At 38.1% G+C, this 27,202-nt stretch overlaps 1 protein-coding gene across 2 annotated transcripts; it reads right to left on the reverse strand.

Annotated features, from left to right (window-relative positions):
- Nucleotides 1-2,774: 2,774 nt before the first annotated feature.
- DIPK2A (divergent protein kinase domain 2A) lies at nucleotides 2,775-25,581 on the reverse strand. 2 transcript variants are annotated; one of them, XM_030873293.3, is made up of 3 exons: nucleotides 24,349-25,581; nucleotides 8,412-8,715; nucleotides 2,775-5,655 (listed from the first exon to the last, which is right to left on the reverse strand). In XM_030873293.3, exons 1-3 carry the CDS (start codon nucleotides 25,003-25,005, stop codon nucleotides 5,324-5,326), a joined length of 1,293 nt encoding a protein of 430 aa, XP_030729153.1. In that variant the 5' UTR covers nucleotides 25,006-25,581; the 3' UTR covers nucleotides 2,775-5,323. The 2 variants fall into 2 exon arrangements, with proteins under 2 accessions (XP_030729153.1, XP_060154496.1); XM_060298513.2 differs by having other exon boundaries at nucleotides 2,779-5,655; nucleotides 25,478-25,579.
- Nucleotides 25,582-27,202: the final 1,621 nt, after the last annotated feature.

Consider the following 27,202-nt stretch of genomic DNA (forward strand, 5'->3'; position numbering starts at 1 on the left):
TAGAAGGTTGACTTTTAGAATTGTTAACGAGACAACTGAAAACACCTTTCAAAGCAAGTCTCAGGAAATAATTTGGGTAACCCAATATTACGAAGTGATTACTTAAAAAACGTAAAGATAACCTACATGAGAAGTCCTTAGGAGACTGTAAGTATAATTAAGTAATTTGCGTAGCTAAAAAAAAAAATGAATACATATTACAAGAAACTAAAACCAATAATCAATGTCTTTAAGTATAAAAAAAATGGAAAAATGGTGAGACCACTCAATGTCATTGGAGAGCCACTGGTTTTGTTTCAGGATTAAAGTGAAATACAGAGAGCATTGCTTCTGCTTGTCCTATCTTCATCTAACAGCCTACAGGTGGCCTCTTTCAGTATTCTGAGTCACCGGAACACCAGAGATATACAACTAAAAGGAAAAGAAATTAACAAAATCCCAAGCCTGACTGCATAAATGTTGAGCTTATTTTAATGGTCTATCACCTTACAAGGCCGACTTTCTTATAGGTCTATATAGTCTTAGAACTTGGGAGTATAAGGCATGATGTACAGCTTCAAGTTATCTGTAGGATAAATAAAGGTGAAAGGGAAAAAAAAACTTGAAAGGCTGAGGTAGATCCCTAGAGACAGAATATATTAGTAAACTCATGTTGGGAAGAGTAATCTAATCTATATAGATCTATGAGGCCTAACATTTCAAGGTCAAAGTAGAAAAGATCTTATCCTTGTATTTCTCTCACTCTCTACTCTTCTCCCCACAACTCTCTCCTGACTTTTTTTATCTTGTATTTTTTAAAAATTTTTTTTAACATCTTTATTGGAGTATAATTGCTTTACAATGGTGTTAGTTTCTGCTTTATAACAAAGTGAATCAGCTATACATATACATACATCCCCATTTCCCCTCCCTCTCGCGTCTCCCTCCCACACTCCCTATCCCACCCCTCTAGGTGGTCACAAAGCACCGAGCTAATCTCCCTGTGCTCTGCGGCTGCTTCCCACTAGCTATCTATTTTACATTTGGTAGTGTATGTATGTCCATGCCACTCTCTCACCTCCTCCCAGCTTCCCCTTTCCCCTCCCCTACGTTGTATCTTAATTGGGATTTTTCTACTTCTTGCCCTCACAAATCTTCCCCTCCACTAATTTATTAAAAATTGAGAATATGGATGTAAACGTTTTATGCAATTATATTCATATGCTCTTGTCCTCAACTATATGCTTCTGGTTCTTAAAAGTTGCCACATGGTATAGGAGAAAGAGTGTTGAAGTCAACCAGAAAATCAATGTTGAGCCACAGGTCTGCCACTACCTATTTTTGTGACCATGGGCAAATAACTTTTCAAAAAAAAAGAACTAAAATGTCTTTATCCAAAATTTAGACATATAGACAAATTTAGACAAAATTTAGACCTAGTATAGGTAGTTTTATGGTTTTTCCACATATTAAGGCAAGTGCAAAATTAAAGTAGATGAGGTTACTCAAGACATCCACCTTTTTGTTTAATTGTTGAAATTTCTGTTTCCACTTGGTTTTAAAGTACATTTGTTCAAATCGGGATACAAAGGTGACATTTGCATTTACTTTGTTACTAAAGTCTCTTTTAATGTATAGGGTCCCCCTCCTTTTCCTTGCAATTTGTTAAACAAAGCCAAGTCATTTATCCTGTAGAATTCCCCGTGTTCTGGATTTTGTTGATTGTATTCCCATGGTGTTCTGTAACATGTTCTTTTGTGCTGTGTTCTTCCCATTAATGGGTAGATCTAGGGGCTTGATCAGATTCAGGCTTTTTTTTTTTTTTTTCCCTGTCAAGACACTTCATAGGTGGTGCTGGGTACTTTTTCATTGAGCTGTATTAGAAGACACATCATTAAGATTAACCAATGAGTTCATCAGGTGCTGCCATTCAGATCCATTCATCCAAAGTTCCTCATCAGCTTTTCAATTAATAGCTTCAGCTGCCACTGATGTGCATTGCCTAGCTCTTGCCAATTCATTAGGAATTTAAAAACGGTGATATTCTAACAATACTCCTTCTGCATACTAACTAGAACAATTCTACAAATTCTTCCCCTCAGTTATTTGATTATCCTGGGGGTAAGGCAGGATAAATGCTTCTTTCTCTCCAGGTTTCCAGTTTTCAGAATAATTCCTCAACATCTTTCCAAAGGTAACTGAGTTGTTTTGTTTTTGTTCACGTTTATCATTTTGAATGCATAGGTTACATATTTAATGAATTTCACTGCATTTCAGTTATTATCCTTATTTATCATATTACTCCACGTATATATCGCCAGTGGTTTAAAGTCCCTGCAGTCGGATCTTGAGCTTCTGAGAAAACATCTTTGAGTTTCCGAAAGCTCTCTTGCTTTGGTGATATTGAGGTATTAAGTTTTTAGATGTGAAATTTTTGTTGAGGAGAAAATGCCTAATGTGCATGGCTGAATCAAATGATATCTCTCGCAAAATAAGCTGGGGCAAGTAGGCTGGGGTACAGAGGAAACAAGTTTGGCCACCCGTTGCTCACTTTTGAAATTACTATAACCACAGTTTATTATTGTTCATTATATTATTCTCTTGTATACATCTGAAAAATTCCATAATTAAGTTCTCTATCCCATTTTAGTAGTAAAAGTTTAAAAAGTCACCAACTACTACAGAAAAACAGAAGAAAACAAACACCTTAAGTTCGGATCACACCCAACCAGATAGTTTCTGAAAATTATATCAAAATATATGCAAGAGAAAAAAAAAAAACTTATCTATATAACCCCACTTTCCATTCAAGAAAAAGTTGTATATTTGAAGTTAAGAGATAGTCTGAAAAGTGTGATTCTTAAAGTATTCTTTATTAAGATCATTAAAAGTTGTAGAAACAACTTTATATTATAAAGGCACAGGGAGACAGTTCTGATAAAATATTCAAATTAAGCAGTAACTTACAGTACAAAAGACAATTTTAATGCACATACAAACCCCAAATGTCTGATTCAAAAATATTTTACTGCGTCTATTAATGGGCAATGATTAAAAATATAAATTGCTGCTGTATAATAAATATCTGATAGTGAACATCTTGATAGCAAAGTGAACAAAATATTTATTGCTTTTCACATACATATTTTTCCCTGTAATTTTAAATTCCTAATTCTTTTACTATCTTCTCCTCAACTTTTCCAAAGATAAAAGAAATTACACGTAATCTCAAGGGGGAAATGGTAGTTATAAAAAACGACCTCAAGTTGCAATCACTGCTGGCAGTGTTTTCTCACTTCCTGTTCTGCAATCACAATCACTCTTCCCAAAAGTAAGATAAATGTCTGCTAAACCACAGAAAGACAACTCCTCTAATGACTGGCATTCTAAGGTTTGTAATGAATACTTATCAAATATAAAAGGTGCTCCATTTTGAAAATGTGTATTTTATTTGAAGTTTTGAGTAAGAGGCGAATGTTTGACACGTAACTTTACCTACTCCCCTCAAAAGTTTTCCAAAGTTGTAAAGTCAGCTTAGTATGTAATGTACTGATGTATAAAAATTAACTTTACAACGAAGAGATCTTACCCTTCTTCCAGTTTTTAAACTGGGATTAACTTTATTGATTTCCTCCTGCTCTTTTTGTAGCAACCCAGTTGTAGATGGTACAGGTAGAATGTCCATCACAACAGTAAAATAACATGAAAGCATGATCCCAATTTAATGAATGCTCTTTCAACTTAAGAAATACCCACATCGAAGTCTTTGATAATCATTTTAAAGTTACTTAACCGTATGTCACGTTCAGACAGTGTGTAGCAGCTAGTAATGTACCTGGCACAGAGTTGATGCTCAATAAATAGTTGCTGAATGAATGAAAAAGAAAAGAAAAACTTGGCTTTGGTTGTGCATATTTAATCACTTTCTGATTAGAGTAAGGTCAGTCTAGAACTAAATACCGCACACTACACCAAACTTTGCGGTAAACAAAAGTTGTAATTTCAAACAGGAAAATATCACCTACGTTAGTGATAGCCAATTTATATATATATTGTAACTTTAAAAACAGCCCACAGAAATCTCACACGTTTAACTTTTACCCATAGACTTAAATTTGATGTTTTTTATGGTTAACAATTGGGTAATGAAGATCAAGTTGGACAGACTGCCTAAACCTGTCTGCTTTATAGTAAGAATTATTAGTCCATCAATAAATAAAAAGTTATGACGCCATATTAAACTCAAACAATGACTACCACACTGACTTTTGCAAAACTACCAATGAATAAGAGGTACATCTTTTACATATGTTTGCAAGCAGTAGCTTAACTTTTCAATGTAAAAGAATAATCAGGAAGATATGAATTTAATAATGACAGAGTCGAAGTACTGGAAGTAGGATAGTAAAAATAGGTAGATGACCAATTTTAAAATCTAACCATAGGACTAGGTCTAATATTTCTTTGGCATATGCATTACTATCCTGAAATAGTTAGCATTTAAAAAATACTGTTTTTTTTTTTCCCCTCAATCAAATTAACATCAAGGTATAGATTGCTAGCCTTTTAAGGGACAAAAATGACATTTTGCAACATATGCCAAAGTTCATGTTTAGAGTACACTTATAATTTATTGGCATAGAGGGATGTAACTGTTAAACAACCTTAAATGATCTCATGCAATGGTGAAACCACAGAAAGTGGGAAGAAATGTATTTACATAATAAAATATTCAGCTTTCTGAAAAAACAGTAAACCTGGGAATCCTGCCCTAACGGTAAATGTGTACCTTACAGCACTGAATGAAAACTAGCCCAGACATAAATGAATACCTATAGTAACCTGAATGTGTAAAATTTAATTAAAAACATAAAAATGGGGAAAAAAAAAACAAACCTACACGTGAGAAGGAAAAAGTAGCCTATAAAACAGGCCAATCTAACTTGACATTCAAAGTAAATACAAGAGATTCACAAAATCATGATCATAACGCAAACTAAGTCAAGTACCAAGTACCCTTTGATACACAAGCCAATATAACTATCAGACTCATTTCCAATAGCTTAACAATACTCATTAATCCAGTCAGGCATTCAGGGGGTAAAGCGGTTAACGATAGCTCAAGCCTCCAAAGTGTAAGAACAAACTTATTTGCAGAAGCAACATGTGATTTTTTGAAATTATGTCTTACTTTGATGGATGTTAACATTAAGATCTATCAGTGCAAGTTTATCATCCTCTGAATGTATTACTTCCAAATTTCATTTTTCCAGATAATTTTTGGTGGTTTCGTTTTAGCCAGTGCTATTTAAATGAAGAAAAGCAAAGAAAACTTCACCATAGACTACCTCACATTGTTACTTAATTGTGCTAGATATTCACGCAGTTCTTTTGCAGCCTGGAATCTGCCATAGCGCTTCTTTGGGTTGGCGCACTCATCCAGCAAGGCCTCTAGTCGGCCATCTTTGGCAATTTCACTTGGTGGATCATGAAGCAGTCCTCCAGAGGTGCCACGCCAGGTGGCATGTCTAGATAATAGGTTCTGACAAACAGCATAATAATTGTGGTCCACAGTGGCACGAGCACAAAGAATTTCTTTTGAAAATGATAAGCAAGCTTCCTTATCACAGTCATCAAATTTGCTTTCATACCATACATCCCAATTTTCAGGTTTATCTGTGAAAAGCGAAAAAGGAGAAAGAGAAAAATACATTTTAAGAGAGTTTTCATTGTTTCCCAAAATATAACATTTGACTAATTAACACAGTATTTGTTCTTAAAATTGTATAACATTAAACACTTAAATATATTAATTTATATACAAACGTTTATTAGGAGTCCACCAATGCCAGGCAGAAGGATCAGAAAAGGTCCCTGCTACTAAAATGTTCAGCGTAGAGTGAAACTCTCCATGATACAGAGAAAGTGCCACACAGAAGTATGACATAGTGCGACGTGAGTACAGAGGATGCAGTACCTGTGCCTGAGGCTGCAGAAAGCTGCACAGAGGAGAACAACTGATTTAGGTCTTGAAAGATAAGCAAGTCTGAAAAGCAAAGAGGGGATACAGCATGCTAGGCCCAGGGTACAGTATGTACGAAGGCATGGATTTAAGGGATTGGTCCGGCTGGTTCAGGAAACAGTAAATTCACTGTGGCTAGAGCATGAGACAGATAACTAGGGAGGAGGTACAGATAAGGCTAGAGAATAGTTTGTACCTTGGATGGTCATGACCATGATTTGTCTAATAGAAATGTAAATCTGGGCTGAAGACTGGAGGGACTAAGATGGTCTAGGAAAAAAAGCCAGACTGTAGAAACATTTGAGAAAAAAATTAACAGGGAAGTGTATGAGTAAAGTCTGAGGTTCTAACTAGATGACAAGATAGACACTATTAACATAATGTTAATATTTTATACATAAATACAGAGTAATATAAAGTAGCTGTAAGGTATTCAGTGGAAAGGTTCATTCAAGAAACTAAAAGGCCACTGTAGCTGAAGCATTAAGTGCAGTGGAGGGATGTTAAAAATGAAGCAGAACAGCTCCAAGTCATACACATTATTCTCTGGTAAGGAGTTCGAATTTTACTCGAAGAACCATGGGAAGTCATTAAAAGCATTAAGCAAAGAAGTGCTAAGATCAGATTTATGTTTTAAAAAAGGAACTACCTGAATAGAAGGAAACCAAAGGAGGAAAGAATTTCAGAAAGTTGTTACTAATCAGTCACTTCACGAATTTGCCAACTGGGTGGTTGCAGATGGTAATGCAGTCAGGTTTAATGGGTTGAGAAATGAATGGAGGCTGAGGAAGCAGAGACAGGCAGTAAGCAGTACTTTTAAAAATGCTGGGAAAGCAGAAAAGAATCTTATGCATACTTGTTTTGGGGAAGGTAAGAAAAATTGGATTTTAAGGAGGAGGGTAGAAAGTTGAAGAAGATAACTGATGCAACAGTTTCTCAAGGAAGGATCTATTCTGTTTGAAAAAAATGAATGTGTATTGTTTTTACTAGTTTAGATGATAAAGGGAAGGACATTGAGGGAGTTGCCACAACAAAATCACAATTTCCCTGTAAAGGTCATTTACAAGAGTTCAGAAAAGAGGGTGAATAACTAAATATGGCCTTTTGCAAAGTGTCTGTTTAGACAGCCCTACCATGAGACATTTGAAAAGAATTAGCCAGAGCTAAAGTAGCACTGGAGCTCACTGTATGAAATGCGAGAATACAGAAGCTATATTGTATTCATTCAAGGTCAGGAATTAGTTGGTATAAAACTGTAACATGTATTCCAGGAATGCTCACATCAAAAAGAAAAAAAAATTTCAAAAATATTATTTTTATGAATACTGGAATAAAAGTGTTTTAAAGTTTAGGCAAGTTGCACAACTCTGAATATAATAAAACCACTGAATTGTACACTTTGAAAAAGAAAAGCATGGTGTAAGCTGCTACAACATTCACAAATGTAGGAAGAGATAAGTAGGAAATGAAGCACTCCAGAGCACGGTATCCACTCTCCATGAAAGGATGTACATGGCAGGTCAAGAAATAATCAGAAAGTAGTTTGGTGAGTACGGAATCAGATCAAGGCACTGAGAAAAATTAAGTATTTAACAAGATCAAGCTGATGTAAAAAGTATAAACCTAATAGACTGCTGTTACATTCACTGCATTCCGTAGGTGACACAAATTTTTGGTCTCTTTATCAACAGACCCCCACATGACATGAGGGGATTAAGAATACAAGACCTTCACCATGGAATAACAACCCTTCGGGATTTTTTTTTACTAAGTACATTAGTTATAGAACTACAGGCTTTGTCCCTGAAACTTTAAAATTCCTATGACACTTAATTTTCAAAACACTTCAGCCATTGTGCCCACCTATCCTTTGAAGAGCTCATAAATGAACGGAGAGCAAAGTTTTGGATGAGACGTAATAATGTCAAACCAAAGTTAAGAGTTCTGCAGTGCTAGGAATCATCTAAATGGTTAAAAAGAAAAAAAAATCACTGAAGGGACCTCACAGAACAATGAAACACAGAGTAACTCTGTAAGAGACTCCACAGAAAAATATGGACTCCACAAAAGCAGTATAGTCTCTCTGGTGGCCTTTAACTATATAAAAACTTAATTCTGCATTAGATCCTAAACCACAGCATAAAGCATGAAAAAGACGTGTATACACACACATACACACACACGGTATATCTGCGTCCATTTGAACCTGAAGGATATTTTCTAAATAAGGACAAACTGTGACTAAGAGTACAAGCGTAAGTATAATAAATCAGTATTTGTTTACTGATACTGGTCAAATAAAACAAAGAAAGATGCAAGGTTGCCCTCTAAGGAGAAAATTAAAAGTTTGCTTCACATAAAGGTAAACATTATTTTGACACAGAGAAAATCTAAAAGTTATAATACTTACTTTGTCTAATTAACCTTTTGTCAGCAACCAAAACATTTTCAGCATCCACAATGATCACCTTCCCATCTCTAGGACCAACTGCAAAATTGTCAAAGCTGACGTCCAGGAGGTAGAGTGCAAATTCAAAGTCATTGTTTGTCAGCTGCTCTGCTATTTCCATTAATTGCCAAGCGAGGTCAACTCGTTTCTCCCATGGTGCATTAAAGTAACTCCACAGTTCTTCTCCAACATAATTTACAGCCACCATTCTTCCACAAGCTCCAAGATATTTTGCAAATGGCCAACCTTCATCAGATGGAAAACTCTACAAAAGAATTATCTTATTATAAGAGATTCTGATGAAGATATCCTAGGTCTAGCCCAGATCCTCCGTAGGGATTTCTACTAGGTATGAGCTTGGATTTTCTTTTTATATTCAATAGTTCAATAGAGATCAACTTTTTTTTCTTTCTTTCTTGAAGTATATTTGATTTACATTCAGTTATACATATATACACATTCTTTTTTTAAATATTATTTTCCATTATGGTTTATCTTAGGATACTGAATATAGCTCCCTGTGCTATACAGTAGGATCTTGCTGTTTATCCATTCTATATGTAATAGTTTGCATCTGCTAACCCCAAACTTCCAGTCCATCTCTCCCCCACTCCTTCCCTTCCCCTTGGCAACCACATGTCTGTTCCCAATGTCTGTGAGTAACTTTATTTCTTCTTTAACTCATACCGTTACCATGGATGTGAAAATTTTTTAACAGATTACACTATAAAGCTAAAATAAAGTAAGTCTTTCTTATCAAAATCTCAGAACCAAATTGATCAACAAGACACAAGACACCTTCTTTATTACCAGATCTAAAAGTATGTATGCTTTCCTTTATCTTTTTGACTCCTGTTAAGTACAATCAACCAATCCTTTCTTCTGAATGAACAGGACTACTGTAGGCCTATTAGCCAGCAAGTGTTTACCAGGCACCAGGCACTGTGTTATGCTGGAAGAGTGAACTACACAGTCTCTAAAATAAAAATTTTAGAAGAAAAGACGTGTAACAAACAAATAATTATGTGTGATAAGTGTTAGTTACTAAAAGGTGGTACAGGTCCTAAGAAAGTCTTTAATAGGGGCCTTATCTAGTCCAGAGGAAAGCAGGGGTGGAATTCAAGAAGGATTCTTGGGAAGTATCTTCTATCTATACCCAAAGGTTGGTAAAGAGCAATCTGATAACCTATCAATACAATCTCTACTCCAAGTACCTCTGGTCCCAAGTTAAGTCTTGCTTCCCTTTCCAATGCCATCACATTGTCTATTCACCTTAACCCAAATACAAAATTATTTGTTCTCCTAATCTGGGCAAGATTTTCTAATGGATTTTATAACTACTAGGAAGATTAACATCCTAAAACAAAAATCTTCCAGGATCATCAACAAGTCATTTTCAACCTAAGTAAAATGGCAGGCTTATTCTAAGGTACTCACTCTCCAAAGCTAAAACACCCAACTACAAGATGAGCAATGCAGTGCAAAAGGGTGATAAGTATTGTTTTAAACAACTTTTTGGAAGATCACATGACCAGAGGCGTTTTTTAAGAGAAATTTTTCAGTCTAGTACCTTTCCTTAAGTTGGGGGAAGAAATTATATAAAGATGATGTTTACACAAACTTCAGGGGAAACAAAGCAAAACACTACAGAATATAAATGTAGCCTACTTCTATTGCTAAAAATTGAACAATCTGCATACAAGAGCTGGAGATGAGGCTCTTCTTGGGCCTCTCAAGAAAAGTAAGTACTTTTACCCTGAGCTTTTATAAAATTGACAAAACTCAATACCCTTACATTAAAACTTTTATCAACTTTAAAACAAAAAAGATTTTTAGAACCAAACTTCATCCATAATTACCTATGTTCATTTGTGTTTCCTTTCAACACTATCAATGTACAATAACTGTATTTGTTCTTGGTACATATACCTTTTTTTCTTTTAAATTTTAAGATCTGGAGTTTTGTGATAAAATACTAATTATGTAAATTAAAAATTTAGATATGATAGCATGAATCTTTAAATATAGTAAATGAATTGATTCAATTTTGTTCAGAGACGATATCTACTGATTCTTTAATAATTAGAGGAAAATGCGTTTTTAATCTTATTACCTGAGATTTTAAAATTTCTTGTGGGCAATGGGAAGAGTGACAGATTGCTCATGTCCAATGTGACATGCAAAAACTGCTAACCACATGTTATTTTCAACCTTTCCTCCCAACTTAAAATACCTCCACAAACTTGAAAATTTATTTAGACAAAATGATTACAAAAGATTTAACTATTTCCCAGTATTCATGTATAAAACCTGACATATAAATGAAAGCACTGAAAATACATAAATATGTGAGATTACATAGTTTTGTCATGCAAAAAGTAAATGAAAAAACTCCTCCATACACTATTGGTATATTATTCACATGCCATATTGTAGAACAGATACAAACTTATCTTTGTGAAAATAAAATGGTCTTTGACAACAGGAGAAAAGGGAACCCTGCCAACCTCTGCACATGTACAAATGCCTCCTTGTTTTTGGAGGCTTTCCAACTGGCAAACGACAGTCAGATATACACTTCATTACTCAAGTCCCTCATGGAAGACGATAAAATATATGAACAAATGTCATACTGAGCAACTTTACATTCATACAGTAATTTCTGACAACGTTAACGGAAATCCTGTTATACCTCATTTTAAGAAGAGCACTACAATTCTTTCATACAGTTTGCTACCTAATCTTTTGGAAGAACTTTAACAAATGAATTCACATCACTTGCTCATGAGAAGAATGTTCATTGTGTAGTCAAAATAGTCAGACTTCATTAATGAGAACAGAATTCTATTGAGCATTCTATTGAAAATGCTTCAAGGAAGCCAAAATATTTATAATTTGTATTTAAAACAATTCTGGCTTAGGATCAAATTACCATGATGAAGGAGAGTTTGAGAGACAAACTTTTAAGATGTTACTGCTTGGATTTATTAAATATATCAAGCAATAAGAAACACAACTTCTGACTTCCTGACTACCCAACTCGCACGGTGCACAAAACCACAGTAGCTAAGATAAGAAGTATACTGCTGAGGTCCACATTTTTTTTCTTTAAACAAAATCTTAAAATCAGATTTTCAAACTGCCTAGCACAACAGGCACACAATTTAAAGTAACCTGAAATAAAATGCGTGTATTTCATTTTTATTTCTATTTTTACTTTTTTTTTTATTGAAGTATAGTTGATTTACAATATTGTGTTAGTTTCAATTGTAAAGCACAGTGATTCAGTTATACATATATATCCTTTTTCAGATTCTTTTCCCTTATAGGTTATTACAAAATATTGCACACATTTCCCAATGCTATACAGTAGGTCCTTGTTGGTTATCTATTTTATATATAGTAGTGTACACATGTTAATCCGAACCTCCTAATTTATCCCTCGCCCCCCCCTTCCCCTTTGGTAACCATAAGTTTGCTTTCGAAGTCTGTGAGTCTCCTTCTGTTTTGGAAATAAGTTCATTTGTATCTTTTTCTTTTTTTTAAAGATTCCACATACAAGCAATATCAATATGACATTTGTCTTTCTCTGTCTGGCTTACTTCACTTAGTATGATAATCTCTAGGTCCATCCATGTTGCTGCAAATGGCATTATTTCATTCTTTTTTATGGCTGAGTAATATTCCACTGTGTATATATATACATCTTCTTTATCCATTCATCTATTGGGGGACATTTAGGTTGCTTCCACATCTCAGCTATTGTAAATAGTGCTGCAACGAGGGGTACATGTATCTTTTTGACTTTATGGTTTTCTCTGGATATATGCCCAGGAGTAGGATTGCAGGATCATATGGTAACTCTTATTAGTTTTTTAAAGAACCTCCATACTGTTCTCCATAGTGGCTGCACCAATTTACATTCCCACCAACAGTGTAGGAGGGTTCCCTTTTCTCCACACCTTCTCCAGCATTTATCGTTTGCAGATTTTTTGATGATGGTCATTCTGACTGGTGTGAGGTGGTACTTCATTACAGTTTTGATTTGCATTTCTCTAATAATTAGTCATGTTGAGCATCTTTTCATGTGCCTTTTGACCATCTGTATGTCTTCTTTGGAGAAATGTCTACTTAGATCTTCTGTCCATTTTTTATTGGGTTGTTTTTTTCTGATATTGAGCTGTGTAAGAAAATGTGTGTATTTTACAGGATTATTTACTACTGAAAAAATGTGTACAAACACTTTTCATGTGAAGAAAAGAGACTTTCAACCTGGAATGTTTTAAATTCTAATTGGATTGGAGGCACTCCGATTAACTGTTCAGGGCTTTTCATCAGGCTTGAATGTATATGACATAAAGTGTAGTATGTGAAGTTTTTATAACTATTAGTCTAAGATTACACAAAGGCACATAATAGTTACAAACAATGTATTTACTACTCTATTACTGTTTTTTTTTATATTGGGTGGGTGACTACCCAAAGAAAGTCTACAGAGTATTATTACCAATTTAAAAATTAAAAATGGAAATTTAAGTATCACGTCAAACATGCTTAACTCTAGGATTTAAAGCAACATTAAATGTCTTCACTGTTAATTTACATAATAAAAGGTACTGTGAATATGAAACCTAAGATAAATCATCATGTCTAGGTATCTTTTAGCTTAAAGCCAAGGTTTCGGAAACAAACAAAACCACTAGGATCATCTTCATTTTATGAGAAAATAAAATGAAGGTGACATAAAACATGTATCAATAAAGAGAAAATTTATTTTATACTCTTTAAGGTACATAATATTTCATAAAACTTCTATATTTAAAGTGTAAAACAGTATATGAACAGAATAATGGACTTGATATCACAAGTCTAGCTTTTGAGTTTCACCTTCACCTCTGCATCTCACTAGCTGTGTGATGGTGGCAAAGCCAAAACTTTTTAGAGCTTTAGTCTCTTCCTCTGTAAAACTGGAATAATATTTGCCCCATATTCATCAGGGCAATGTAAGATCAAAGAAAAAAGTATGAAATGTACAATTTACTACTGCTTTATAAAGAATTGCTTACCAAAACATTTTTATACTGCCTGTTTAAATCTTCCTATTTATATAAGTCCAGATGTTCATCAATAGAGGTGCTTGTTTGCAAACTGCCTATTGAAAAGGCATCTATAAATAATCAACACCTTCCAAACGTAGCCAAGAACCACTGAACTAGAAATCTATCTTCACTGTCCTCTAGTAGTTTTTAATTTACAAAGGAATGTATAAATTAGTTACCAAACTTTAAAAAGGCTCAATGCTATGAGAAATGTATAAGGCATCCACAAGGACTAAAAATATAAAAAATTTAAAACTTGGTAATATGTATAAACACAGCATTGTAATTTGATTTTCATTTATAATAGGTAAGCACCACAAAATGGCTATTTTATAGCCATTTATTATCTCACAACATTCCATTAAAAGGAATATAACTTTCCAGTTCGCCTAAGAAGGAAATGTGTTACAAGACTGGCTCTTTTTTTTTAAATTCTAAAAGCTGACATAACTATCACATATCTATTGATCAAAACCAAATGTCATGACACTTTATGTGACCAATAAATGGGATGTGAAATCTAAGAATTCTAGATTTGGAGGGTACCTGAGTTGTAAGTACAGTTCAACTTTATCAGCATAGTTTAAGTGATTTGCCTCAAGTCACACAGGTAGTTAAGAGGTGAACTCAGGCTAATACAACCCCTCAATCCAATATCCCTGTTTCAGAAGTTTTCAGATTTTGGAAAGGTGACAGTACGTATATTTCATACTCATATTATGCAATGCCTCAAGGAGAGTCTGGGGTAGCACCTCACAAGAAAACATATTACACTGCAAAAATACTATAAGCTTATTCATCCTAAGTGGGATAAAGCACATAAATTACCTTGTGTTTTCACATTTGTTTGTTTTTAATTTGATGAAACCTACTTTTCTTCAGATTTTTAAATTTGGAATTACAGATAAGGGATTGTAGGTCAACCCACATTTCATTGAGTACTACAAGCAGCTGGAGTAAAGGTAGTGAGACAGTTACTGTAGAATGAAAAAATACAAATCTTGAATTAAAAAATCCTAGATCTAGCCTAACTCCATCACGAAATGCTAAGTAAAGAGCTGTAAATAAAACATAGTCCCTATTCTAAGGAAGGCTTTTTAGCCTGAGTTAGGAAGATGATTATTAAACATGTGTAAGTAATAAATTATGGAATTTGTTGCAAATCACAGAAAAGTATACAATATGTTGGGAAAGAAGAGTAGGGATCTATTTTAGATGGTGTGGTAAAGGGCAGCCTCTCTAAGGAAGTGCCACTTAGGGAGAGATCTAAAGGATAAGTATAATACTACGTAGACTGGGGATGAGGCAGTTTAGAATGTTGGAGGCATATGTTAGAGCCAGAAACTGCCCTCTCAGAACTGAAAAAAAGTCCAAAGCAGCTGCAGTGAAATGAGGAGGGAATTGCTTGAGGTAATGGAGTCTGGAGAGCGAGGTAGGGATCAGACTTCTGTAAGTTGGAACTTACAGAACAAAACACAAATTCCTCAACATGGTCCACATGCCATAAAAAAACAAAGTATGTGTCCAAGCCTTAACATTCAGAAACATCTTACTTACTGGAGTTAGTCAATATCCTGTGGTAACATCATTCCGAAAAACAAGTTTTTACAATATCACAATATCCTTTAATCAACAGCCATTGATTGTCCTACCAGATTAATTACATCATTTTATTCTATTATGTCAGAACACAGTCCTAAAAAAGGAGATATGGGATGTATAAGAAAAACTGATAGAACAAAGTAAGGTCAGCTCTAAAGAGTTTGTGTTCTATTATCTTTTTCTCTCCTTACATGACCAAAAGTAGTTTGCATACTAAGTTTAAAAGATCTGAATTCCTTTTATACAAAAAACATAGAATATTTTATAGCCATTTATTATCTCACAACATTCCATTAAAAGGAATATAACTTTGCAGTTCGCCTAAGAAGGAAATGTGTTACAAGAATGGCTCCTTTTTTTTAAAGGAGAAAATTCCTAGTAAAAAGACACTGACTTGAAAAAAAAAATCCATTAATAGTCAAAACATGCAATCTAAAATCTAGTTAATAGGTTTTCTAAAGAACTGGCATTTCTACACGTACACGCAAATTTAAACTTGAGAACATTTTTAGAAAGTAAATTAACAAAAGCATAGAAAATGCTTAAAGGTTCCATTTGAGCTTCAAAATTATTTTTAAAAGCCAAAATTTGAACAAAATCCCATTGTAGTAACGCATGTTGTAACAGCTGTTCATAGAGATTATTCAAATGCACTGGTGACAGACTAATGTGTTCACAGTTTTGTGAACTGTCTGGAGGGAAAATATAGTAAAATTACTGGGATGATTTAATGGTTACCTAATTTTTGATAAAATTTCTCTAAGACCTCAGCTTCTTAATTTATACTTAATTTATACATCGCAAACACTGTAGAATCTTAATAATCTCAAGATTTTCAAGTCACAGGATATGTTCCATTTATTTCATTAAATAATTTTCTGAATGCCATTTCCACCCACCTAGAATTCCAACAATATTAAGCAATGCCTTGAAAATAGCATGGTTGTGTTATTTCACTGAATATCATGTCCAACAGCTGTATCTAAAATTGGAAACTAACGTCAAAACACATCAAAAACAAAAAATCTACTAAGTTTAACAGAAATAACTCATCTTTTAGAATGACTAGCTTAAGAAATGCTCTCCCACACCAAAAAAAATCACTTGGCCACAAATTTTAAATGTAAAATTTTAAATATTTAACTAGTCTCAACTGACCCTTTCTTACCTCATGAGAACCAGCAACTGTGATCCATGTTTCTAAGTTGAAAGATATACCTAGAAACACTATACTCAAATATTTACTTTCAGTAAAACAAAATGTCAAATAAAGAAAGAAAGAAAAAAAGATATAAGCAGCTTCTTTTGAACCCAATAACCTACATTACTTTCTTTAGTCAAGACCTGATTTCTTTAAAAAGTCTGCCAATAGAACAATACTAACTTCCCCCATTCCCTTTAACTGAATTAACACAGCCCTTCAGAAGTAAAGCAAAATACCTGCTAGGAACATACTATCTCTGCATTAAACACTTGGTGCCTGGTTTTAGATTTGTATTCCCGTTGTCTTAACTATATCATAGCCAAAACAAAACTCTTGGTTCCCCCTACTCCAACAGCCATTCCATCTCTGGGCTTCCTCATCAACAGTCGCTCGGACCAAAAACCCTGGAGGTATCTTATTTTTCTCTTTCCCTCATACTGTAACCAATCCCAATCATCAAGTCCTGTCAGCTATTTCTCCAAAACATATTGGGTCTAACAGCTTTTCATAACCTCAGTTGGAACCACCTTAATACAAACCACCAAGCTTTCTGCTACAAACCAGTGCAAAAGCCTTTCTTATTGATTCCTGTCTTATTTCTTATAATCCATTCTCCACAGATCAGGCCCTACTAAAAACACTTCTACTGTTTCCCAGCGCTCTGAAAACAAAATTCTAAACTCATTAAGCATGTTTCCAAGGCCCTACGGGATATGGACCTTGCCTACTTCTATGATCTTGTGTTCTACCATGCTTTGCTACTCCCATGCTTGATCCTGTTGGGGCCTCTGAATTTTGTCATACCTCTTGCTTAAAATCACTCTGCCCTCAGAACTTTGCACCACTGGCGTTTTCTCATCATTCGCACCTCAGCTAAAATGTCACTAAATTCTGACCACCAAATTTAAAATTCTATCCCCAATCCAATTCTCCATCATAGGAATCTGCTTTGTTCTTTTCATAGCATGTAAAATCTAAGATTACCTTGTTCTCTATTTGCTGCCCACATCTAATGCCCCAGAAAGCAAAGACGGCACAAACTGTGCCCTGGCATGTCATCTTTACTGCATCCTAAGGGCATACAGGTCAGTTCCCAGTACTACAGAGCAATGCTACGGAATTCCTGTCAGATCTTTTCAGTTCATAGTTAAAATTCCAAATAAGCACCTTAATTATGAAGACCCTTAAACATCAAACTTACCTCAAATGATAAATCTAACATTCTGTCTCAGAGTCTAAGAATGTCTAGAAATAACCCAGACTTAACCTCTAGTTTTAAAATTATCATTCATCAATGTACTAAACAAAATTATTAAGCTTAATAATGATTTACAGAGAAAAATTAAACTACTTGCTTTGTATTGGTGAATCCTTACGAAAAACCATGTTTCGTACAATATTCACTCTATTCATCATATGGGACAAATCCTTAACCCCCTTTTAATTACTATTCCAAAAAAACTATAGCCTGAAGCAGCAGCTACATAGGTATTTATGATGTGTGTATGTGTATGTAAGGGTGGTGACATTTGAACATTTGCCACAGGAAGAGTAAAATTTTCATATTTCTAAGATATCAACACAGTGTACTAAGGAAGTTTACTATAGATGTCTAAAACTGGAATAAGCTTATTTGCAAAGTAATAACATACTGTAAAAAACTTCACAAATAAGGATATTTTGCGTATATTATCTGAATAATCCTATCTCCTGTAAAATAATCCTTTTGGGGCTTCCCTGGTGGCGCAGTGGTTGAGAGTCTGCCTGCTGATGCAGGGGACATGGGTTCGTGCCCCGGTCTGGGAGGATCCCACATGCCGCGGAGCGGCTGGGCCTGTGAGCCATGGCCACTGAGCCTGCGCGTCCGGAGCCTGTGCTCCGCAACGGGAGAGGCCACAACAGTGAGAGGCCCACGTACCGCAAAAAAATAAATAAATAAATAAATAAATAAAATAATCCTTTCGATCAGTATTAACATTCCCATTTTACTGATTAAAAAAACTCAGGCTCTGAAACATTAAGGGACTTGTTCATTGCCACCCAACAGCTTTGTGGTAGTACAGAACGTTATCTCAATACTGTCCTCACCACACCTCCTGGGCCCCCCCAAACCCCCACCTCCCAAATCTATGGGCAAAATCCCATTTATCCTCAGAATTCAATTCCTCTGTGAAATCTTCCCTGGTATCCATTCTTATGAAGATACACCCAGATGTCCCTCCCTAAATAAGTCATCTGACAGGGTGCACAATATCCTTTTTTTTTGTAGGGTTTATTATGATAGCATAATAATTAATGGTAATTAGTCATTTATATACCTACCTCCTACACAGCTAAGCTACTTAGTAGCTGCCTAGAAAGGTTTCAATCCAAATGCCTTATAACAGACTATTTAGCAAATGAGGAAACAAAATTCAGTTCTTCTGACTCTAAGTCCAGGGCTATATAAGTCCAAAGAGCTTCTGGGTATTTTACAGATAACTTCCTCCTATAATCTACAAAAAGACATAAAAATTGGATAAAAAATTTGATTACATAATTTAAAACCTTTAAAAGTCTATGACCAGGATGAATAACTATCCTCATCTTACACCAATAATTTACAGTCTCAAGACAGTTTACGATCATGTACTAAAGTTCACTGCATGTATAGGAAAAATGCAGGGCTTATATTCTAAGCCCATGTTAGTTTAATATATACAAAATGAGTGAGTAAAGAAAGAAAACGTGTCAGCATTCTGTGAAGAGTCAGCAGCAATAACTGCAATATAGGAAGTAGACCAGAGACATAAGCCAGAAAATCAGAATAAAAACCAGCCTGATGAGCCACTGAGAAACTGACCACCTATGTCCAGAAAGTAGATCCCCCAAAAGTAAGCTTTCTACCCCCCACCAACATACGTGAAGAATATGTGCTGATGCAAGCAATGGAAATATGAGGGAAAATAGTTCAAAGATTAGACAAAAGTACAGAAAGGATCTCAGAACTAATAATAGTCAAATGATATGAACATATCCAGAAAATAGGCTAGGGTGTCAAATGATTTTGCTCCACTGATCTGGAAGTGGTGCTTTCCTATGGGTGACTGTCTGTTTCTATAATATTTCCAAAATAAAAGTCTCCTTCTTTTTTGGACCTGAGTTACACAGGTTTTATTATTTTTGTTTGCTTTGTCAGGAAGCACAATCAAGTGTCAATGAAACCTCAGATAAAAAGCAAGAAAAACAGGAAAAAAAAAACCCCTCTAGAGTTAAGCTCATTCATTTATTAGATAAAAAGTGCTCTACTCAGAACTACCTAGTCAAAACCATCTCTGAAGCCTAAATAGGGGAGTGCAGGAGTGTGGTTACTACAGCAGCAGCCAGGAGGAGAGAAGGGGGTAGCCCCTTAAACTGTTGCTTGAAAAGAAATTCCCGTGACAAAGTCTGGAACATCCTTTCCAGGTGCCAATACCCCACAAGACCCTTAGCTACCTTTAGCTCCAGATTTGTTTCCTTTAAAGGCAGTCTCGAATTTTGATTTGTTTTAATCTGATTTCATGTGTGTAAAAATTTGAGGCTAGGAAGACAAGCCTTTAAAAGGACTATCTATCCTGGCCTCCAACCCATAGCAGGGATCAAGTACAAAAACGCCTAACTCCCTTTTATAAGAGCTTAAACCCACCAGTTTAAAGTCAAGCTCAGAAGAATAATTTCTCAAGTCGAGAGTTTGAGAGTCACAGGATGTTGGGGCTGAAAAGAATTTAATCCAATAGTCTTACTTTATAGCTAAGTAAAGGGAGTCCCATAAAAAGTTTATCAACTGGTCCAAAGTAAGACAATTAGATAAATGGCCATAATGTTTTGTTTACATCAAAAACTGCATCTTAAAAGTACATTCTTTTCCTATAGAAATTATTTTTAAGGACAAAAACAACATTCACTCAAAGTTTAATTATAAAATTCATCTTGTAGGAATGGAATAAATCAGTGTAATTAAAGATATGGTTGATAATCAGAAGCAAAACTATTTTTAAGGTGATTCATATTCCAAACAAGCTTCAAAACCACTAATCAAATGCATTGGATAATTAAGTCACTTACTTATTTAATATCTAAGCACTCTAATTATTGAGTGCTTACTATGCATGAGGCACTACATAAAATGCTTTCAATGTATTATGTCATTTATAAGAATAGAAATGAAAAGTTTAAAATCTATAGCTTAAACAATGATAGTTACACACTGTAAATATTAAAGAAATCCCATTAAAACCATGATTCAGAAAATTTAAGACAAAGTTCTATAAATATAATAAGACAAATTCCCACCTCCTTGCCCCAAACAACCAAGAGCTTTCTTATTTCTATAAACAAGACCATCTTCACTATCTCCAAGTCATAACGTCAGAGAGACAATTTGGGCCTCAGGAAATCCAGACAGCATTTTTCTCCCTTATACACACAATTTTTATAAATTCAAGGATAAGTAAGTACAAATACTGGTAGAAATTTTATCAATAACAGAAAATATCCTACTATCTTGCCAAATACTTCAACACCTCAATTTCTGACTATTCCAAAAATGCCATACGAATATTACAAAGTTCCTCTCCACATTTTTTTCCAGTAAGATTAGCATACTTGTAATTAAAATATACCTCTGGGTGAAGTAAAAATGTGAAGAGAAAAAGTAGAAAATAAAGATTCTAGCATTATCTTGTTGCTTGATGCTTATAAAAATTTTTTAGAAGATAATTCTATGGCAGAACAACTTTCCTTAGAATTAGATAAGCTGCTGAAGGCTAGTAAAACTATCTAACAATGGGAAGAGAGTTGTACTTCTGTATCATTTCATATTGGGAAATCTATACTACAAATCTGTATAGCCTTACATAGGTAAGGTATGTCCAAAACATATCTTGCAGACATTTAATACCATTCATGTCTCCTTTCAAGGCATAATAGAAACTTCAGTTTGTTACTGTTTCTTAAAATCAGAAGATGCATGTCTAATGGGTTAAATTAATATATACTTTTCATTTTTTTCTTTAGTACCTTATCAAAAGAGATTCTTAAATGTTTATTTTTGGAAGCATGTTTCCTACATGGGAACTTTTCTTAAGAATAGCTTGATGAATCCGATCCAAAAGACTTTTTCTCTCAAGTAGTTAATCTGGGGGCAATATAAGAAAAATCTAGTTTGTTATCAACTGTCCAAAAATTCAATAAGTAGCTCCCTCTCCTGGAAAAAAAAAAAAACAGAAAAAAAAAAAAAGCAAGTTCCTCTTCAAGCTATAAAACACACACTTGTACCCTTAAAAATAGTTTTTAAAAATACATGAACCCCAAAATATACAGAGAGCCAAATCTGAGTTTTTCTACCATTATCAATTACTATCCCAATACTACCATAAACAGCTGTTAACAGTTTCACAGAAACCTGTATAAATACTAAAATTGTGTATGTCTGTCTAGCTAACAAAAAGTAATGAACATCATGATGTGACTTAGTGTTTAACAATCTTTGTACTTGACCAAAGAATTTTGAGATTCCTTTCACTTCACTGGTTTTATACTGTCATCAAATTTTAATTATACTGTTCATACTTAACTCATTAGTTTTTACCAAAGATTAAGTGGTTCTATAAAGTAAGTAGCAGCTCTATGAAGACCTTCTATTTAAAATAAGTCTTCTTATTCTACTTGTTTGCTCAACAGTTTAAAAAAAATACCAATGACTGACTGGTATTAAAGACCCCAAATTTGTATTTCACACAGCATGTAAACAGCTATAAAACTAAATTAAAATTTCAAGTTACAAATACCACAGTCAACAATGTTGATACAGATATTTCCTCACATACTGAAAACAAACTCTTATCCTATAACCCACCTAGCCACCTGCTCACTGCAATTGTGTCAAGTAAGCTTAAATTACAAAAATATAACTGATTTTTTAAAAGTTTTTTATCACTAAAGATGAAAACAGAAGAAAAGTTTAAGCGAAGAGTTCATCAGAAAACAAGATATACGTACACTTGACTGTCTCAACTATAAAGTAAACTGAATATACCAAGACAACTTCAAGCTTCAAAAACATGTAAGTTTCCCAAATAAAGCAGATTTACTTTAGTGCAAATCAAATGTCAACGTTTCTCATATTAAAATGCATACATTTATAGAACTGGATATACAACGTTCTTAAAATATTGGTTCTAATATAAGTAGAGTTAACTGATAAAAACCTTTCAATATGAAGCCACTATTTTAGTTGCAGAAAATGTGTATTACTAAGATAGCTCTTTACTAAATTGTTGGGTCCCAGAGAATTTGAGAGACTATCTGCTAAGCAAACCATACTGCTAGAGCTTTCTCCAGGGACTAGCCTTGCTAACATAAACATCTATTTCTCACAGAGAAAAAGCAGCTTAAATGGAAAAAAAACTTTCAAATCAAATGTGCGTATCATAAGTATGGACTTAAAATTTAGAGGCTGACTAGTTTTGGAACTACCGAATAATGTAATTTCTTAACCAGTTTTATATACCATTCACTGTTAAAGAGAAGCATTTAATATACAATCTGTACTTTAAATGACCCGTTACATACATCCTAGGACGAATTAAAATTTACTACGGTTTTGTTGGAGGCAAAGTATTTATTTTGTGTTAAAATTATTTGGCTGAACTAATCAAACGATGCTGGCTTCTCTTAGTTAAGCTGGGCAGCGGAGAACTTGAGAAAAGCCAGCAATAGAAATGAATACTGCACATTCCTACTGATGCACTTTAGAATTTAAAAAAATGTAACCCTGTAAAAACCCCCCAGCCATCAGTGACATTCTTAGCAGCGCCGAAAGGGCGTGAAGTACTCAAAATTACTTGTGATTAATTCTACGTCATGTTTTTTCCCCTTTGTATTTGAAATACAGCACAACTGTTATGGAAAATGAGCAAGGTAACTTTCCCTGCGGTTATCGGGCTAGATCAAAACCCCAACAGTTGTAACCACTATCCAAGGACACTGCACTAAAGGCGAGTGGGAATGTGGATAAACTCAGCAACTTTTCCCAAGGTAAACACAGTTTTGAGAGGTTCTGTTTTCTTTTTGGCTGTCACCACCAGTAAAAAGATCCCAACCTACTCCCCTAAACGGCTCGTTTGGTTTCAAAATAAAGTCACGAGAGAACCAATAAGTCAGCTAGAAGAGAGATGACTCTCCTTTCCCTGTTTTCTAACCCTGGCCTAACATTTCACCTTCCTGCAGCCAAATTACCGCATGAATAGAGCAGGTCACAGGATCAGGATGAGAATGTCCGTCTTGGCCTTAAAGCCTCGCAGCCCCAAGTCCAACGGGCCTTACTTTTTCCTCTTTCTAATTCCACCCAAAGCACGGCTCGCAGACTGACCCCACCCCGGACCCCGGTGTCCATTCTCTGACCTCATCCTCCCGAGTCTGTCCCCAAATTGGCGGCCCCAATGATGTGCCAGGTGAATGAGCTAAGGAATAAAACAAAGACAGACTTTGGGGCCGAAGTGAGGCCAGCCGCGCGGGGTGCTGAAGACGAGACCAAACGCGATACTGAAACACTGGAGAACTAAGAAAGGTCCAAGGGCTCGTGAACACACTGCGCCGCGGAAGCGCAAGCTCCGGCGGATCAAAGCAGAAAGGCAGGGAGGAGAGCCGAAAGAAACTCGGCGGAGAGACATTTTGCGAGCGTACAAGACGCGCTCCCTCTGGCGTTGAAGGATCCGCAGTCAGACCCGAGATGCGCCCGCGCCCAGCTGAGAAGAGCAGACTCTCCAGCAGCCGGGTCGCACTCCGCGATCCCTCACAGCGCCAGGGGTCCCCCAAGCGCCGCCCCCTCCCCACGCCCGCCGCCTCGCCTCGCCTCGCCGCGCCGCACCGGGTCCTGACCCGGCGACGGGCTTGGGAGGGGCCGCTTCTCCGGACTCCCGTTCCCCGGGCGGCCCTCCCGGCAGGACGCCCCCGGCCCGGGCTCCGCGCCTACCTGTAGCACCAGCGGCTCGGGGTTGAAGGCCAGGGTCAGCAGCAGCTGCATGCGCTCCGAGTCCTTGAGGTTGCGGAGCAGGAAGCTGCCCGAGTCCTTGGTCTCGGCGTAGCGGCGCACCAGGCGGTCGAGCAAACGCTGCGAGGGGCAGTGCACCAGGTCGGACCAGCCCTCCACCGCCTCCGGCGTGAGCAGCCGCACGTCGCCGTTGAGGCGCGCGAACTCGGTGCGGGGCATGGCCTGGAGCAGGTCGCAGCGGGGCCGGCCGGTGGCCCGCTTGCAGATGCTCTGGTCGAGCTGCGCCAGCTCGCGCTGCGAGCCGAGGCGCTTGAGGACCACTCGGCGGCGGCCGCCCTCACGGGGCTCGCCGTACTGCGCGAAGTAGACGTTCTTCACGTTGAGGAAGTCCAGCAGGCGCAGGCGGCCCCACGCCTCGAACACCACCTGCCCGTTGAGGAAGCGGCGGCACCAGCTCGTGCCGAAGCACGCCGGGCACTTATTGAGCTGCAGGAAGCGCCGGTCGGCCAGCTCGTTGCGCTGCCAAGAGGCGAGCAGCGACGGCGAGTGCAGCACCATCAGCACCAACAGGCTGCCCAGCGCCGCCAGCTTCAGCGAGCGGGACAGGCGGCCCAGCTTCGGAGGCACCAGGCGCCACATCCCGCCCGCCGCCCGTCCGCCCGCTCCCGGAGGGCGAGGGCACCCCCGGGGCGCCCCCGCCGCGCCGAAACCCGGAGAGTGACTGGCAGGGGCCCCCGGGCGAGAAAAGGAGCGAGGGCGCAGGCTGGGGCGGAAGGCGGAGTAGGTGTGTTAAGAAAGAGAGAAAGAGAGAGAGACGGGGAGCGGGAAGGAGCCGACCAGAGCAGGCTGCGACTTCTCCCAGTCACTAGTCTCCACAACTCTCGAGCTCCCTCCTCCGAGCTCCCCGCCCTCCGACTCCGGCGGCGCCTCCTCCAAGCCAGTCAAGTTATACAGCAGCGGGAGGGGGAGGGAGCTCGGGGACCTGACGGCCGCGCGGCCGCGTCCGCCCGTGTGCGCGCACGCGCTCTTGTTGCTTGGGGCGCGAAAGCTGTTGCGCTGGTGGCCGCCCGTCGAGCGAATGGGGTCTAATAAGAGGAAAAGAGGGACTCACGGAAGGGGATGAGAAGCTGGAATGTCTCACATCGAAAAGTAGCAACTGTGTAGGAAGGTGGGAAGGATGAGGTGCCCGCACGTTTCTGACGCCGTATGCCCTAGTTCGTGCGCGAAGGCTCTCCTGAGGGAGGGAGAGGGGGGCCGGAGGGCGGGGCTGGCGGGGCGGAGCGAGCGCGTCGTGCACCGCCCGGAAAACGTAAGCGCGGGCTCCCAGGGGCGGCTTTGGGGGGGGCGGGGCCCGACCCTATGGGGGCGGAGCTCAAGCTTTTTTGGAGGCGGGGTAAACTCGCGAGCTCCTGTGCTGTAATTACTTTTAGCAACAGTTACTCTTTTATGATTGTTGACTTTTACTGGGGCCTGTTTTTTGCCATTGTGGAAACAGTCTTCTAAGGGGTAAAAAAAAAAAAAAGAAAGGAACTGCGGAAACCTATTGCAACCCCTTGCCTCCGCCCGGCGCGCGCGCGCGGGCTGGAGGCAAGGTGGGCGGAGCGGCGTGTCCCCCGAACCTTATGCGGGTGGGGCGCGCGCCCGGGGGCGGGGCGAAGCGAGGCCGCGGCGGGAGCTCGAGTTCCCCCTGTGCCCGCACACCTCTCACTCGCGGGCGGCCCTGCGGAGAAAACGTGGGAAAAGGCGTGAGTTTTGGCGGGACTGTTTGGGGGCTTCACCTTTGGCGTCTGTCACGTTTGTGGAGGCAGCTTAAATTATCCTGCGTGGGCACGGAAAAAACGAAGTCTGCAAGGCACCATGATAAAAAAGGGAAAGAAGAATGTAGAGGGAACTGACGCGTCCTGGTGTCGCTGGGAGGTCTGCCCTAGCCATTGCGAAGAAGCAGGGACGAGCTTTTGGCTTGCTCCCCGCCAGCTTTCCCAGCCCTAGCCGTTTCCTTCAACTCGGGGAAGACAGTGTCCCGGCGCCTCCCCTGAGCATCTCTGAGGCGCTGGCGGGCGCCCTCGCCCCTCCCCGCGAGCTGGGGCCTGCCTTGCGGGACGCGCGACGCGTTGCTGTGGCGGTAGCCATGGGGACCCGGGGCCGCCTGGTGCGCCACACGGGCACCTTGGCTCAGATTCACGTAACAACTGCAAAAATAACTCGGAAATGCTGAACTACAGCGCCTTGTTTTGGTGGACGTTTTAGGGGACCCAGACTCTAAAGTAGCTGGAATATGCTTTTCAGTTTTAGCGCTAGAATAATTAAAATGAGGACTAGTTGTTTTTCTGATGGACAAGTGATTCCTGATGTGACATTAAATATCTGGGTTTTAACTGAGTTAATGATAGGGATTGGACAATGATTTTTAGAAGAACCATTAACTGGCCTGTATACATGAACTCTGGAAGGCTTAATGAGAAACATCTATACTGGATTATCAAATTTATTTCTCCATGTTGTTCTCAATAGCTGTTTAATTGTAAAAGGCAGAGCCATTCTTTTGAGAAGTACTGTTGAAGTCAGTGTTTTGACCTTCATGATATAAGAATTCAAACTTTGAAAAAGAAAAAATAAACACCTTTGGGCTTCCCTGGTGGCGCAGTGGTTGAGAGTCCGCCTGCCGATGCAGGGAACACTGGTTCGTACCCTGGTCCGGGAAGTTCCCACATGCCGCGGAGCGGCTGGGCCCGTGAGCCACAGCCGCTGAGCCTGCGCGTCCGGAGCCTGTGCTCCGCAACGGGAAAGGCCACAGCAGTGAGAGGCCCGCGTACCGCAAAAAAACAAAACAAAACAA

The sequence above is a fragment of the Globicephala melas genome, chromosome 4, assembly GCF_963455315.2.
Source record: "Globicephala melas chromosome 4, mGloMel1.2, whole genome shotgun sequence".
Classification (NCBI taxonomy): Eukaryota; Metazoa; Chordata; class Mammalia; order Artiodactyla; family Delphinidae; genus Globicephala; species Globicephala melas.

Coding starts and splice junctions, on each gene's coding strand:
- DIPK2A (XM_030873293.3), bottom strand. CDS start 25,005: ATGTGGCGCCTGGTGCCTCCGAAGCTGGGCCGCCTGTCCCGCTCGCTG. Junction 8,716..24,348: donor CCGAGCCGCTGGTGCTACAG/GTAGGCGCGGAG, acceptor ATTCTTTTGTAG/AGTTTTCCATCTGATGAAGG. Junction 5,656..8,411: donor CAAAAGGTTAATTAGACAAA/GTAAGTATTATA, acceptor CGCTTTTCACAG/ATAAACCTGAAAATTGGGAT.